Source organism: Mobula hypostoma, unplaced genomic scaffold (assembly GCF_963921235.1).
Source record: "Mobula hypostoma unplaced genomic scaffold, sMobHyp1.1 scaffold_36, whole genome shotgun sequence".
NCBI classification, from domain to species: Eukaryota; Metazoa; Chordata; class Chondrichthyes; order Myliobatiformes; family Myliobatidae; genus Mobula; species Mobula hypostoma.
Window position 1 is genome coordinate 3636644 of NW_026948187.1, and position 13206 is coordinate 3649849.

General features: G+C 47.7%; 1 protein-coding gene across 3 annotated transcripts; it reads left to right on the forward strand.

Annotated features, from left to right (window-relative positions):
• Positions 1-3854: 3854 nt before the first annotated feature.
• Positions 3855-12996, forward strand: LOC134341655 (zinc finger protein 229-like). 3 transcript variants are annotated; one of them, XM_063039562.1, is made up of 3 exons: positions 3855-4267; positions 5852-6344; positions 10925-12996. In XM_063039562.1, the coding sequence occupies exon 3, from the start codon at positions 11331-11333 to the stop codon at positions 12618-12620; it is 1290 nt and encodes a 429-aa protein (XP_062895632.1). In that variant the 5' UTR covers positions 3855-4267; positions 5852-6344; positions 10925-11330; the 3' UTR covers positions 12621-12996. The 3 variants fall into 3 exon arrangements, with proteins under 3 accessions (XP_062895632.1, XP_062895633.1, XP_062895634.1); XM_063039563.1 differs by having other exon boundaries at positions 5852-6084; XM_063039564.1 differs by lacking the exon at positions 5852-6344.
• The last annotated feature ends 210 nt before the right edge of the window (positions 12997-13206 follow it).

A 13206-nucleotide genomic window follows, 5' to 3' on the forward strand; every position in this document is an offset into this window, starting at 1 on the left:
CGACCTTCTGAACCTCAGTGAGACCCGATGTAGATTGGAAAACCTCCTTGTCAAGGACATTCGTTCCGTCCGCAATGAAACGTATTTCCCAGTGGCCAGTCCACTCTCGCTTCCCATTCCAACATGCCGGATCATTGTTGGACTGACGCGATGACAGCACTCCCAGGTTGGAGGAGCAGCACCTCGTAATACATCTGTGTAGCTTCCAACCTGACGGAATGAACATCGATATCTTTAACTTCTACTCCACATTTGTTTCCACCCACACCCCACCCTCTCGGTTCTGTCTCCCCTCTTGCCCATTGCCGATCATCTCGCTCTGGTGCCTCCTTTCCATCCTTTTCTCCCATGGTCCGCTCTCGTCTCCTCTCAGATTCCTTATTGACAGTCCTTTGTATTTTCCGCCTACCACCTCACTCCTTCTCACTTCATCTCCCCCCTCCCCACCCACTCACCTTCACTCTTATCTGGCTTCACCTATCACCTGCCTGCTTGTAATCCTTCTCCTCCGCCCAACATCTTACTCCGCATACCCCACCCCTTCCATTTCCGAGGAAGAGTCTTAGCAAGAAAGTTCTGCTATGCTTCCCCCGGCCCCCCACTCTCTAGAAGCTATCTGACCTCCTGAGTTCCTCCAACATTTTGTGTATGTTACTCTGCATCTCCAGCATCTCATTGGGTCAGAGTGCAGAGACTACATCGGGTCTCACTAATGTCGAGGAGGCCACACCGGGAGAACAGAAAACAGTAGATGACCCCGACTGACACGAAGCTGAAGAGTTGCCTCACACAGAAGGACTGTTTGGGACCCTGACTAGTGGTGAGGAGAGTAGTTTGGGGCAGGTTTAGTATTTCAGCCACTGGCGGGGTTGGCTTCCAGCTCCCTCCACCCCTCCGTATCTCTGTAAACATCTCCCTATTATGGACAACACTGCCGCCTGGTGGCGATTTGCCACAATAACAGGCCCTCGTGATTTCTTCATTCTTCTGCAAACGGATGCATTTTTTGCCGATTTGGTCTTGAATGTGCCCAGAATCTGTTCCGTTTTCTCAGACCGAAAAGGGTCTGGCGGTGACGAGCGCGGGAATATGGTGGAAACTGAAAATAAATGGTAGGATGAGCTGAAGGATCGGTAGGAGTGGAGTCGCGGGGTATGGTTTTCCTGGGCTGTGATTTTCTCGGGCTCGAAACCAGATTTACTCTCCCCGCTGCCACGTTCTACAATAATCATTGGTTCTGTAGAGTCAAGATCGAAAACATTGCGACGGCCTCCGAGAAGAGCTTAGATATGTTGTTTGTTAATTCGTTGAATAATTCGCGTGAGTGGATATTTCGCTACGCTGATGAACTGCTCTCTGAACTTGAACTGAGTTACCCCATAAATAAACGTGTTTCTGCAACAGCTTAATATCACCAGTCTGTCTCCGGTGTGTTGAAAACTGTATTCAGAATCGTTGTAATTATTTTGATCCAGTTCGGCGATGGTGTTATAAAGGAATTCGGCAACATTCACCGGCCACAGGATGACGAACCTCCCGGAGATGGTTAGAAGTAAGATCACAGACCTCCTCCTGCTCTCCATCTCCGGGTCACTGCGGTTATCCGTCTTGCTCTGACCCCTCAGCCCCTTACGGACGCGACCAGTCACGAAAATGTGTCTGACTGTCAGAGCGTTGAACAGCAGCATTAAAACGAACGGGAGTAATGGCGTCAGGACGGGAGAAAGCCGGTCATATCCCACCCACCCGGGATCCGTATAGTAGCCCGGTATTTCAATACAGTCCCGGGGTATATTGTCAATCACTTTCACAGGACGATATACAAAGAATTCGGGCATATTACTAAAAGAGAGCAGAACGCCGGTTGTTGTCAGAACCACAGCCGCAGTTTTCCCGGCGCAATATTTTATTTTCCACTCCTGGCAACAAATGGAGAAAAACTGATCAAATGTAAAAGTGCCGGTGAACCAGACAGAACTTTCTGTGACTGTCTCTCCCAGGACAGAGATCACACTGCACACGGGGGTGATGTCCAGGAAAGTCCCGGGGAAGTAATAATAACCGACCCGCCACAATATCACCGCAAACACGATGGTCAGTCGATCCGCCGCTGCCGTGGCCACCAGGTAGCGAGTGGTGAGGGTGGAGAGGCCGCACTTTCCCCGGGACAGGATCACCATCGCCACTAAATTCACTGGAAACAACAGAGAGAGCGAGTGAGTTACTGTCTGTCCGCTCCGTGGGTCCCGGGGCAGGGAGATGCTGGAAATGGAGAGCAGCTCATTCCCAGAGGTTTAAAACGCGGAAGGCGGGGATCGCCGGCGCCTCAAAGGTGCCGATGCCGGGAGAAACGTTACGGTCCGGGGCGCTGCACGGAGAGCAGGGTTCGGGAAGGATGCCGGGAACGCTTTGGAAAATCAGTGTAACTCTCTGTCCATCAGGTTTCTGAATGATATGCAAAGCAGAGAAAGCCTCGGCAACTTTCTCAGCGACAGTGATTCCCGCGATCGGGTCACATCTGTTCACACCGTCCGGTACCGCTCAGCCCCGCTGTCTCCGACTTTGTCCACGGACAGTTTCCAAAGCTCGTTGCAGATTTACTTCCCCCGTTCGCAGGCATCGATCTCCTCCTCGGCTTCCACCCACACGGGCCCGGCTCGGCTCGCTTATTTTAAATTCCGCAACTACTCTTCGCCGCGGTTCCTTCACACTCTGTCAGGGGATCGGATCAGAAAGTTCCCGTGTTGGTTTTATTTAATATTCTCCCTGACCGCTCCGAATTACCGCGGCGTTACTCTAAGTGTTCCGGTGCCGATGGTCCCGCAGCGGAGTGTCGCCTGTAACTTACCCCGTCTGACCCGTATCGGACCCCGCTGTGTCGGCTCTGAACTCCCGCTTCACTCCATCGATATCAGGGCGTGGAAACAAACCCCGGGAAACAAAAACCCACAGACACCCTTATTTAATTTTTCCAAACTCCCGAAACTCTCGGGATCTAATATACAGTTGGTGTCATTTTCAGGATATAAATGTACAATTTTGTGTCAGTAACAGACTGGGGAATGTTGACTTGGTCCCTCAGCCAAATTGTTGACACAGTTTGGGAACAACTGGGCTCCAAGCACCGGTCTCTACAACACCGACTGGGACATCCTGCAGGCCTAAGAAGGGTCTTGTTATTCCAGTGGCCACACATTTTAATTCCACGTCCCATTCCCAATCTGATATGTCTATCCACGGCCTCCTCTACCGTCAAGATGAAGCCACACTCAGGTTGGAGGAACAACACCTTATATTGCATCTGGGTAGCCTCCAACCTGATGGCATGATTATTGACTTCCGTTAATGCCCCACCTCCGCTTCACACCCCATCCCTTATTTATTTGTTTAAATATATTTGTTATTTTCCCCCTATTTTCGCTGTCTCTTTTTTCTCCCTCTGTCCCTCTCACCATAAGTCCTTGCCTGATCTCCACCCTCCGGGCTCCCCTCCCGCTTCGCTCTCCCCAGGCTTCCCGTCCCCTGATCCTCTCCCTTCTCCAGCCTCGTATCCCTTTTGCCAATCAACTTTCCACCTCTTAGCTGCATCCCTCCCCCCGCCCCCCGTCTTCTCCCATCATTTCGGATGTCCCCCTCTCCCTCCTACTTTCAAATCTCTTACTATCTCTTCTTTCAGTTAGTCCTGACGAAGGGTCTCGGCCCGAAACGTCGACTGTACCTCTTCCTATAGATGCTGCCTGGCCTGCTGCGTTCCACCAGTGCTTTTTGTGTGTGTTTCTTGTTCCTCCAAATTGTTTTGAGCTGTGACAGTATTTTTTTTATCAGAAATAACCATGGAGACTAAAATTATCTGAGTTGAAATGTTGTCCTTCACCCACTGACGTGCTTTGTAAACTTTTAACAGTGTAGTAAAGTCAAAGGATTTGTGTATGGGAATCACAAACACAACAGCACGTTCGTTCAGCTGTATCTGTCAGTTCACCAGCGCTTGAATGCCGCCGATCCTTGAATGTGGAGGTGGAGATGCTGGAGAAGACAGCGTCCCACTCGCTACAAGGAGAGCCCGATCACGTGTCCATGTCCGTGATCTGATTGGATACATCGCCATGACGTTGATAGCAGTGTGATGTCATTCACTGGCTCTCATTTTGGAAGGGATTCAGTCGCCATCGCAGATACACCAACAGCTTCGCACTGGGAAGCGGCCGTTCACCTGCTCCGTGTGTGTGAAGAGACTCATTCAGTTAACCCACCTTGTGATGCTCCGGTGAGTTCACAATAAATAGAGGCCACATTTCTGTCCGGAGTGAGCAAAGAGTTTTACTGAATCAGCCCAACTGCTGCAACACCAGCAACTTCACATCAGGGAGGAAGTCCAAATCAGCTCTGTGTCAAATGTTTAACCATCACGGTGACTGAAGGCAGCTGCAGGTTCATGAGGGACTGTCACTGTCAGATTCTGCAGTTCTTGCGGCTGCTCATCACACCCAGGACTGAATCCTGGTCACTGAGCATTGGAGGAGTCCGTTCTGCTGATGTTAGCCTTAAACTAGACTGGTGTTTAATATTGAGGGTCTGTGAAAGATAAATCAGTTCTGTATCAAATTCCGTGTTTCAGGTAATTGCTGTCTCTACCACACTCACAATGTACACCAGAAAGGCCACTCGGCCCATCTGGTCCCTGCCCATGTTTCTGTTCCATATCAGTATATCAAAATCTATCGCTGCCGTACCCCCTCACTCTCCCTGTGATGACAGGTTGCAACTAGTCACCACTCCGTGGGATAGGAAATTTCCCTTGAATTTCATGGAATCATAGAAATTTACAGCACATTACAGACCTCTCGGCCCACAATGTTGTGTCGACCATGTAACTTACTCTAGAAACTGCCTGGAATTACCCTACCGCATTGCCCTCTATTTTCCTAAGCTCCAAGTACCTCTCAAAGAGTCTCTTAAAAGACCCTATCGTATCCGCCTCTACCACCGTGGCTGGCAGTGCATTCCACACACACACAACTCTTTGTTTACAAAACTTAGCTCTGGCATCTCATCTGTACCTACTTCCAAGCAGCTTAAAACCATGTCCCTCGTGTTAGCTGTTTCAGCCCTGGGAAAAGCCTCTGGCTATCCACGTGACCAATGCTTCTCATCATCTTATACACCTGCATGAATTTCCTGCATGATTTTCACCAGGCTGAATGAGACAATGAGTTCACTGTGGTTTTGACATTCTTCAGGGCTCTGGACTAAGGTGGTTAAACTCCTTCCCTGCTCTTTTCAACTTTTTGGGGTCATTTTCACTAATTTCAAACCACTGTGCCGTCGACAGCTGGGTTGTTGCAATGCGCTGCTAAAGTCTGACAGCAGACTAGAGAGTGAATCTTCGATGGGGCAGAGTCAGAAACCAATGAGTTACCAGCCTGAGTCAGGGCTTTGGGGCTCCGGAAAGAGATGCGGCCTAGAGTTTACAAGAAGGAGGAAGAAGAGGAATCAGATCAGCTGGATGTGGCTACAAGTGAAAGATCAAAAACATTTGGAAACTGGTTGATCAAAAAAATAGTTAATTTCTGCAAAATACTGGTGGAAATCAACAGATCAAGCAGTCAATGTGGAGAGGAACAAATAAACAACGTTTAGGCCGAGGCCCATCAGCATGCATTGACTGTGTACTCCTCTGATTATTTGCTGCCTGAACTGCAGAGTTCCTCCAGCATTTTATGTGTATGTGTCTACATTTCCAGCAAAAGCAGAATCTCTTGTGTTTTATATCTGCATTTGTAAGGACGTTCTACTTTGGCATTAAACACGCGGAACGTTTGCTGATATTAAGTGTATTGTTTTATTAGAGCTGCTTTCTGCGTTAAAAGAGGTGCTGAGTTTTCTACACACAAACAAATCTGAGGTATGTACTTGAACCGGTGCTTGCAGAAACTTTCAATGGCTCCGTGATTAACTTGAAAACTCCGCGTTACAATTCTCGCCGTCGCTGAAGCACCGACCGAATGCGCAGGCGTCAGGGTTGCGGCTGGTCCCGAATATCACGCATGCGCAGTACACAAAAGGCCTCGGATCTCGCTGCCGGTGAGTGTTTCTCCGTGAGACCGTTTTCACTACCGACTGAGGGGCAATTGCTGTGACTCCGGAAACTGTGACCAGCAATCCCGGGATAGTCCTGTTCTCTTCCCTCTCTCTGCCCCACGATCCCTACACGGACCCCGGGGAGCTTCCGGCTGATGAGGGAATGGGAGCCGATGGATCTCTCAGACAGAGCTGAGCTCCAGCTGTCAAAATGCAAGGATCGGGAACTCGGAGAAAGGGAACAAAATCTTTTACACCACCAGGTGAGAAAATCACCTTTCTTCTGCCTCCAATCACAAACAAGAAAAAATCTGCAGATGATGGAAATGCAAGCAACACACACAAAATGCCGGAATTCAGCATTAGTTCACTTTTCCATAGATGCTGCCTGGCCTGCTGAGTTCCTCCAGCATTTTGTGTGTGTTGCTTGTTTCACCTCCTCTTGTTCTGGACCTTTCTACCCGTGAGAACATGTTTTGACCCATTCACTCTGGGTACATAATGATATCAAACACCTTTGCCCTGGGCAAGAAATAGCTTTCACATCACAAATGTGCCAGACTCCAATGAGACAGACTACTGCGCTTCCCTTCATATTCACTGGCATTACTGCACCATCAATGAGTTCACCACAGTCAGTCATTTGGCGGAGGGTTCAGGGGAAATATTTATGTACAATACAGAAACTGGTGTTACCTGTGTGTATTGCGGTGATGCAAAATTTGCTGAACAATTTGCAAGTGGGAAGAAGTGGAGTGATATTTTGAAATCTGACTTTTAAAGCATAATTTAAGCAAGCAAACCACATATGGACAATGTGCAAAAGCTCTGGTGAGAAAATCCTTCATTACCCGTTACAGGCCTGTTACATAGGTTGTGTGAGAGTGCAGATGAACTCGATCATATCCAGAGGAGATCAAAGTTCTTATCGACAGTGATTTGCTAGCTGTTAAAATGAATACCTCTCAAAATAAAATTTACTGTACATATGTTGTCACTGGGTGAAAAATGCACAGTGCAAGATTTATGTGCACACTGGTCATTATAAATTAGAGGGGACATTGGTGGGAAGGTGGGGAGACCTCCAGTGTCCCTGATGCCCTCACCTGCAAGATGTGCATCCAGAAGTGGCTTGTAAACCTGCACTCAAGGAGTTGAACTTGAAATGGATGAATTCCGGATCATCCAGGATTTGGAGGGGGTGATAGATATGACACGAAGAGAAGTGAGTTGCACCCAAGGTGCAGGACACAGGAAACTGGGTGAGTCAGGGAGGGGAATGAGGTTAAATAGCCATCGCAGAGTACTCTTGTGGTCATCTCCCACAACAACAGGTGGACCACTTTAGAAACTGCTGGGGGGATTACCTGGCAGAGGAAAGTCAAAGGGGTGATGGGGGATTTGTTTGTTAGGGGAACAGAACAAGAGGGGACTGATATCCCAGTGGTAAGGCTTGCTGGAGCTAGTGTGAGGGGAGGGGTTGATGTGGTTAAAATAAGTTGTAGGGGGAATGGGAGCCAGAATGACAGATCAGACAGTGGAGAGGGTGAATTGAATTGAATAGTCTTTATTACACACATCCTTCATATACATGAGGAGTAGAAATCTTTACGTTATGTCTCTGTCTAAATGTGCAATGTGTAATTTATTATAAATAGTTTGTACATAGAACAGTCAATATAACATAGAAATGCAATTGTATCAGCATGAATTAATCAGTCTGATGGCCTGGTGGAAGATGATGTTCCGGAGCCTGTTGGTCCTTTTGCTGTGGTACTGTTTCCTGGATGGTAGCAGCAGGAACAGTTTGTGGTTGTGGTGATTCGGGTCCCCAATATCCTTTGGGCCCCTTTTACACACCTGTCTCTGTAAATGTCCTGAATAGTTGGAAGTTCACATCTACAGATGCGCAGGGCTGTCCACACCACTCTCTGCAGAGTCTTGCGATTGAGGGAAGTAAAGTTCCCATACCAGGCAGTGATGCGGCCAGTCAGGATGCTCTCAATTGTGCCCCTGTAGGAAGTTCTTAGGATTTGGGGGCCCACACTAAACTTCAATCATCTGAGGTGAAAGAGGCACTATTCTGCCTTTTTCACCACATGGCCAGTATGTACAGACCACATGAGTTGCTCAGTGATGTTTATGCCGAGGAACTTAAAGCTGTTCACCCTCTCAACCCCAGATCCATTGATGTCAATAGGGGTTAGCCTGTCTCCATTCCTCCTGTCGTCCATAATCAGCTCCTTTGTTTTTGTGACAATGAGGGAGAGGTTGTTTTCTTGACACCAGTCAGATGTTGTTCAGACCTCAGGTAGAGTCAGCAATCAAATGATTGAGCATGGTGTGATGAATGTGCTGAGCTGTGTATATCACAATGCAAGAAGCATTGTAGGAAAGCTAGATGAGCTCAGGACAGGGAATTATGATATTGTAGTCATTACTGTAACTTGGTTGCACCCAACAGTCTGAGGGATTTGGCGGAACAAATTTGTAGAGAGATTGCAGACCATGCCAAGAAACAAAGTTTGATTCAGTAAGTGATTTTAACCTTCCATATATTGACTGGGACTCGCATACTTTAAAAGGACTAGATGGGGTAGGGTTTGTCAAATGTGCCCTTAATCAGTACATAGAATTCCTGATGTAGAAGTGTGCAATAAGCTGTCAGGAAATGATCCAGGACTGGTGACAGAAATTACACAGATCCCTGAAAGTCGCTTCACAGGTAGATGGGGTAGTTAAGAAAGCTTATGGAGTATTAGCTTTCATACGTCGAGGGATAGAGTTTAAGAGTCACGATGTAATGATGCAGCTCTATAAAACTCTAGTTAGGCCACACTTGGAGTACTGTGTCCAGTTATGTTCACCTCGCTATAGGAAGGCTGTGGAAGCATTGGAAAGGGTACAGAGGAGATTTACCAGGATGCTGCCTGGTTTAGAAAGTATGCATTATGATCAGAGATTAAGGGAGCTAGGGCTTTACTCTTTGGAGAGAAGGAGGATGAGAGGAGACATGATAGAGGTGTACAAGATAATAAGAGGAGTAGATAGAGTGGATAGACAGTGCCTCTTCCGCAGGGCACCACTGCTCAATATAAGAGTACATGGCTTTAAGGAAAGGGGTAGGAGGTTCAAAGGGGATATTAGAGGAAGGTTTTTAATTCAGAGAGTGGTTGGTGAGTGGAAAGCACTGCCTGGGTCAGTGGTGGAGGCAGATACACTAGTGAAATTTAAGAGACTACTAGACAGGTATATGGAGGGATTTAAGGTTGGGGGGTTAATCGGAGGCAGGGTTTAAGGGTCGGCACAACATTGTGGGCCGAAGGACCTGTACTGTGCTGTACTATTCTATGTTCTATAATGCCATGAGATTCAAAGTAAATATGGAAAAAGAGAGGTCTGGACCATGGGTTGAGATTCTAAATTGGAGAAAGGTTAATTTTGATAGTATCAGAAAGGATCTGACACGTCTTTATCTACCTGCCAAAATAAAAGTTGGAAGGTAAATGGTGCAGGGAACCTGGGTTTTCAAGAGACATTGAGGCCCGGGATATTTTGTTCCTCTAAATGCCTCAGTCTGTTGGGTACGACTAAGATTCATTAATGACTATAATATCATGATTCCACGCTCTGAGATCAACTGACTTTTTTTTTCGTCGTCTTCTGTTAGTTTCTAAAAGCTTTCCAGTAGTTTTTGCTCTATTATTTGCCCTCTGTTTGGCTTTTATGTTGGCTTTGGCTCCTCATTTCAGACACAGTCATGTCCTCCTACCTTTCCAATGCTTCCACTTCTTTGGGATGTATCGATCACTCAGCTTCCGAATTGCTTCCAGAAACTCCAGCCATTGCTGCTCTGTTGTCACTCCTACCTTTTCCTTACAAACAAAATTTGACCAGCTTCTCTGTCATAGAAACATGGAGAAGTTCAGTACGGAAACAGGCTATTTGGCCCATCTAGTCAATGCCGAGAAAACATTTAGGCTGTCTAATGTAACTACCTGCACCAGGACCATCTCCCTCCATACCCCTACCATCCAGGCTCCCATCCAAACTTTTTTAAATTGTGAAACCGAGCTCATGTTCACCAGTTGTGCTGGCATCCACACTCTCATGCCAATTTCAGTTATGAACTTTTCCAAATATTCCCGTTAAATTTTCACCTTCCCCATTTACCCATGACCTCTTGTTGTCATCCCACCCAACCTCTGTGGAAAAAGTTGCTTGCATTTACCCTATCTGTACCCTCATAATTTTGTATACAGGACATCTAATAAATCCTCAAAGCAATGTATAATTTCATTGTATCTGTTTAGAGCCTTTTTTAGGTGTATAAGATGATGAGGGACATTGATCGTGTGGATAGCTAGAGGTTTTTTTTTCCCCAGGGCTGAAATGGGTAACACAAGGGGGCATGGTTTTAAGGTGCTTGGAAATAGATGCCGAAGGGTGGTCAGGGGTAAGTTTTTTTACCCAGAGAGTGGTGGGTGCGTGGAATGCACTGCTGGCTATTTGTGTGAGAGTGTTTCAGTTACTGTGGGGCCAGGAACCCATGCAGCTCAGTGGGAACAGGGAATAATACCAATGGAGAGAGTCAAACTGAGCCAGTTCACAGATTGGAGACGGCAGAAATGTCCCATTCTTATAGAGACAGGAAGAGCATCAGAAAATTTGATGGTCATTCCAGATACCAGCACTGTGCCCATTTAGAAGATGATTTCTCTCTCCAACTTGTGTTGAACCTCACTGTGACAGTGTGATGTCAGTTCACACCTTGACAACTCAAGTGATCTCATCTGAAATGTTGTCCTTCACCCATTGATGGATTTTGTAAATGTTTTTACAGGTTAAAAATGACAAGGAATTTGTCTGCGGGAATCTCGAGAACAACATGCCAGTTTTGCAGTCCCTGTCCAGATATTTAAGAATTGGAACAAGGGATTCACTCGATCATCCTTCCTGCTCAGACTGTGGAAGGGATTCACTCGATCATCTGACCGACTTGCAAGTCCGTCATTTTACACAGAGGAGAGGCCATTCAGCTGCTCAGACTGTAGGGGTGGATTCACTCGGTCATTTCAACTGAAGATACATCAGGTAGTTCACATTGGACAAGGCCATTCACCTGTTCTGTGTGTGAGAAGGGATTCAGTCGGTCTTCCCACCTGTGGACACACCAGTCAGATCTCACTGGGCAGAGGCTGGTCATCTGCTGAATTTGTGGGGAAGGATTCACTCGGTCATTTGACCTAATGTCTCCCCAGCGAGTTCACACCAGGGAGCAGCAGTTCACCTGCTCGGACTGTGGGAAGGGATTCATTAAATCATATCAACTGAAGGTACATCAGCGAGTTCACACTGGAGAGAGGCCGTTCACCTGCTCAGACTGTGGGAAGGGATTCACTCTATCATCCAGCCTACTAATACACGAGCGATTTCACACTGGGGACAGGGCGTTCACCTGCTCTGTCTGTGGGAAGGGATTCCATCGACCAGCCGACCTTCATAGACACCACCAATTTCACACAGGGGAGAAGCCGTTCGCCTGCCCAGATTGTGGGAAAGGATTCACTTTACTATCTCACCTGCAGAGACACCAGTCAGTTCACACCAGGGAGAGGCCGTTCACCTGCGCAGTCTGTGGAAAGACATTCACCCAGTCATCCCACCTACAGAGACACCGGTCAGTTCACACAGGGGAGAGGCCGTTCACCTGCTCTGACTGTGGGAAGGGATTCACTCAGACAGCTAGCCTACTGAGACACCAGCGAGTTCACACAGGGGAGAAGCTGTTCACCCGCTCAGAACGTGGGAAGGGATTCACTCGGTCATCTGATCCGCTGGCACACCAGCGAGTTCACACTGGAGAGAGGCCATTCACCTGCTCAGACTGTGGGAAGGGATTCCCTTGCTCATCTCAACTGAAGGTACATCAGCGAGTTCACACTGGAGAGAGGCCATTCACTTGCTCAGACTGTGGGAAGACCTTCACTCAATCATCCAACCTACAGATGCACCAGCGAATTCACACAGGGGAGAGGCCGTTCACCTGCTCTGACTGTGGGAAGGGATTCATTCAGGCAGCTAGCCTACCGAAACACCAGCGAGTTCACACTGGGGAGAAGCCATTCACCTGCTCAGAATGTGGGAAAGGATTCACTCGGTCATCTGATCTGCTGGCACACCAGCGAGTTCACACTGGGGAGAGGCTGTTCACCCGCTCAGAACGTGGGAAGGGATTCTCTCAGTCATCTGATCCGCTGGCACACCAGCGGGTTCACACTGGAGAGAGGCCATTCACCTGCTCAGACTGTGGGAAGGGATTCACTTGCTCATCTCAACTGAAGGTACATCAGCGAGTTCACACTGGGGAGAGGCCTTTCACTTGCTCAGACTGTGGGAAGACCTTCACTCAATCATCCAACCTACAGATGCACCAGCGAATTCACACTGGGGAGAAGCCATTCACCTGCCCAGACTGCGGGAAGGGATTCACTCAGGCAGCTAGCCTACTAAAACACCAGCGAATTCACACTGGGTAGTGGCGGTTCACGTGCTCAGATATTAGGAAGAGGTTCTCTCAGCCAAATAACCGAATGTGCATCATTGAGTTCACACTGAGGAGAGGCCATTCACCTGCTGTGAATGTGGGAAGGGATTCACTCAGTAATCTAACCTTGTGACACACTACCGTGTTCACACTGGGGAGAAAGTTTCAATAAGCTGCATGCTGGATATTTGTCCATCCGCGTTACTGATGCAATTTTGAGAGTGACTGTCAGTGCTGAACTCTGCAATTATTGCTGCTGCTCACCACACCCAGTTCTGCACCCTGGTCACTGGGGAGGGGAAGAGGTCCTTCTGCTGCACATTCACATTTAATGGGACTGGAGTTTAATATTCTGGATCTGAGACAAATAAAACAGTTCTATTTTAAACTCTGTCTCCGGTACTTGATGAATTTATAACACACCTAGTGTACAGTAGAGAGTCAACTCAGGCCGGCTGGACCCTGCCAGTGATTCTGTTCCACGACAGTCCTTTAAATCCTCTCACTCCCCAGCTCTTGCCCCATCCCCACCCCTCACCTCTTTTCTCTGACTATTTCCCGTCCACTCTCAGTCCAGA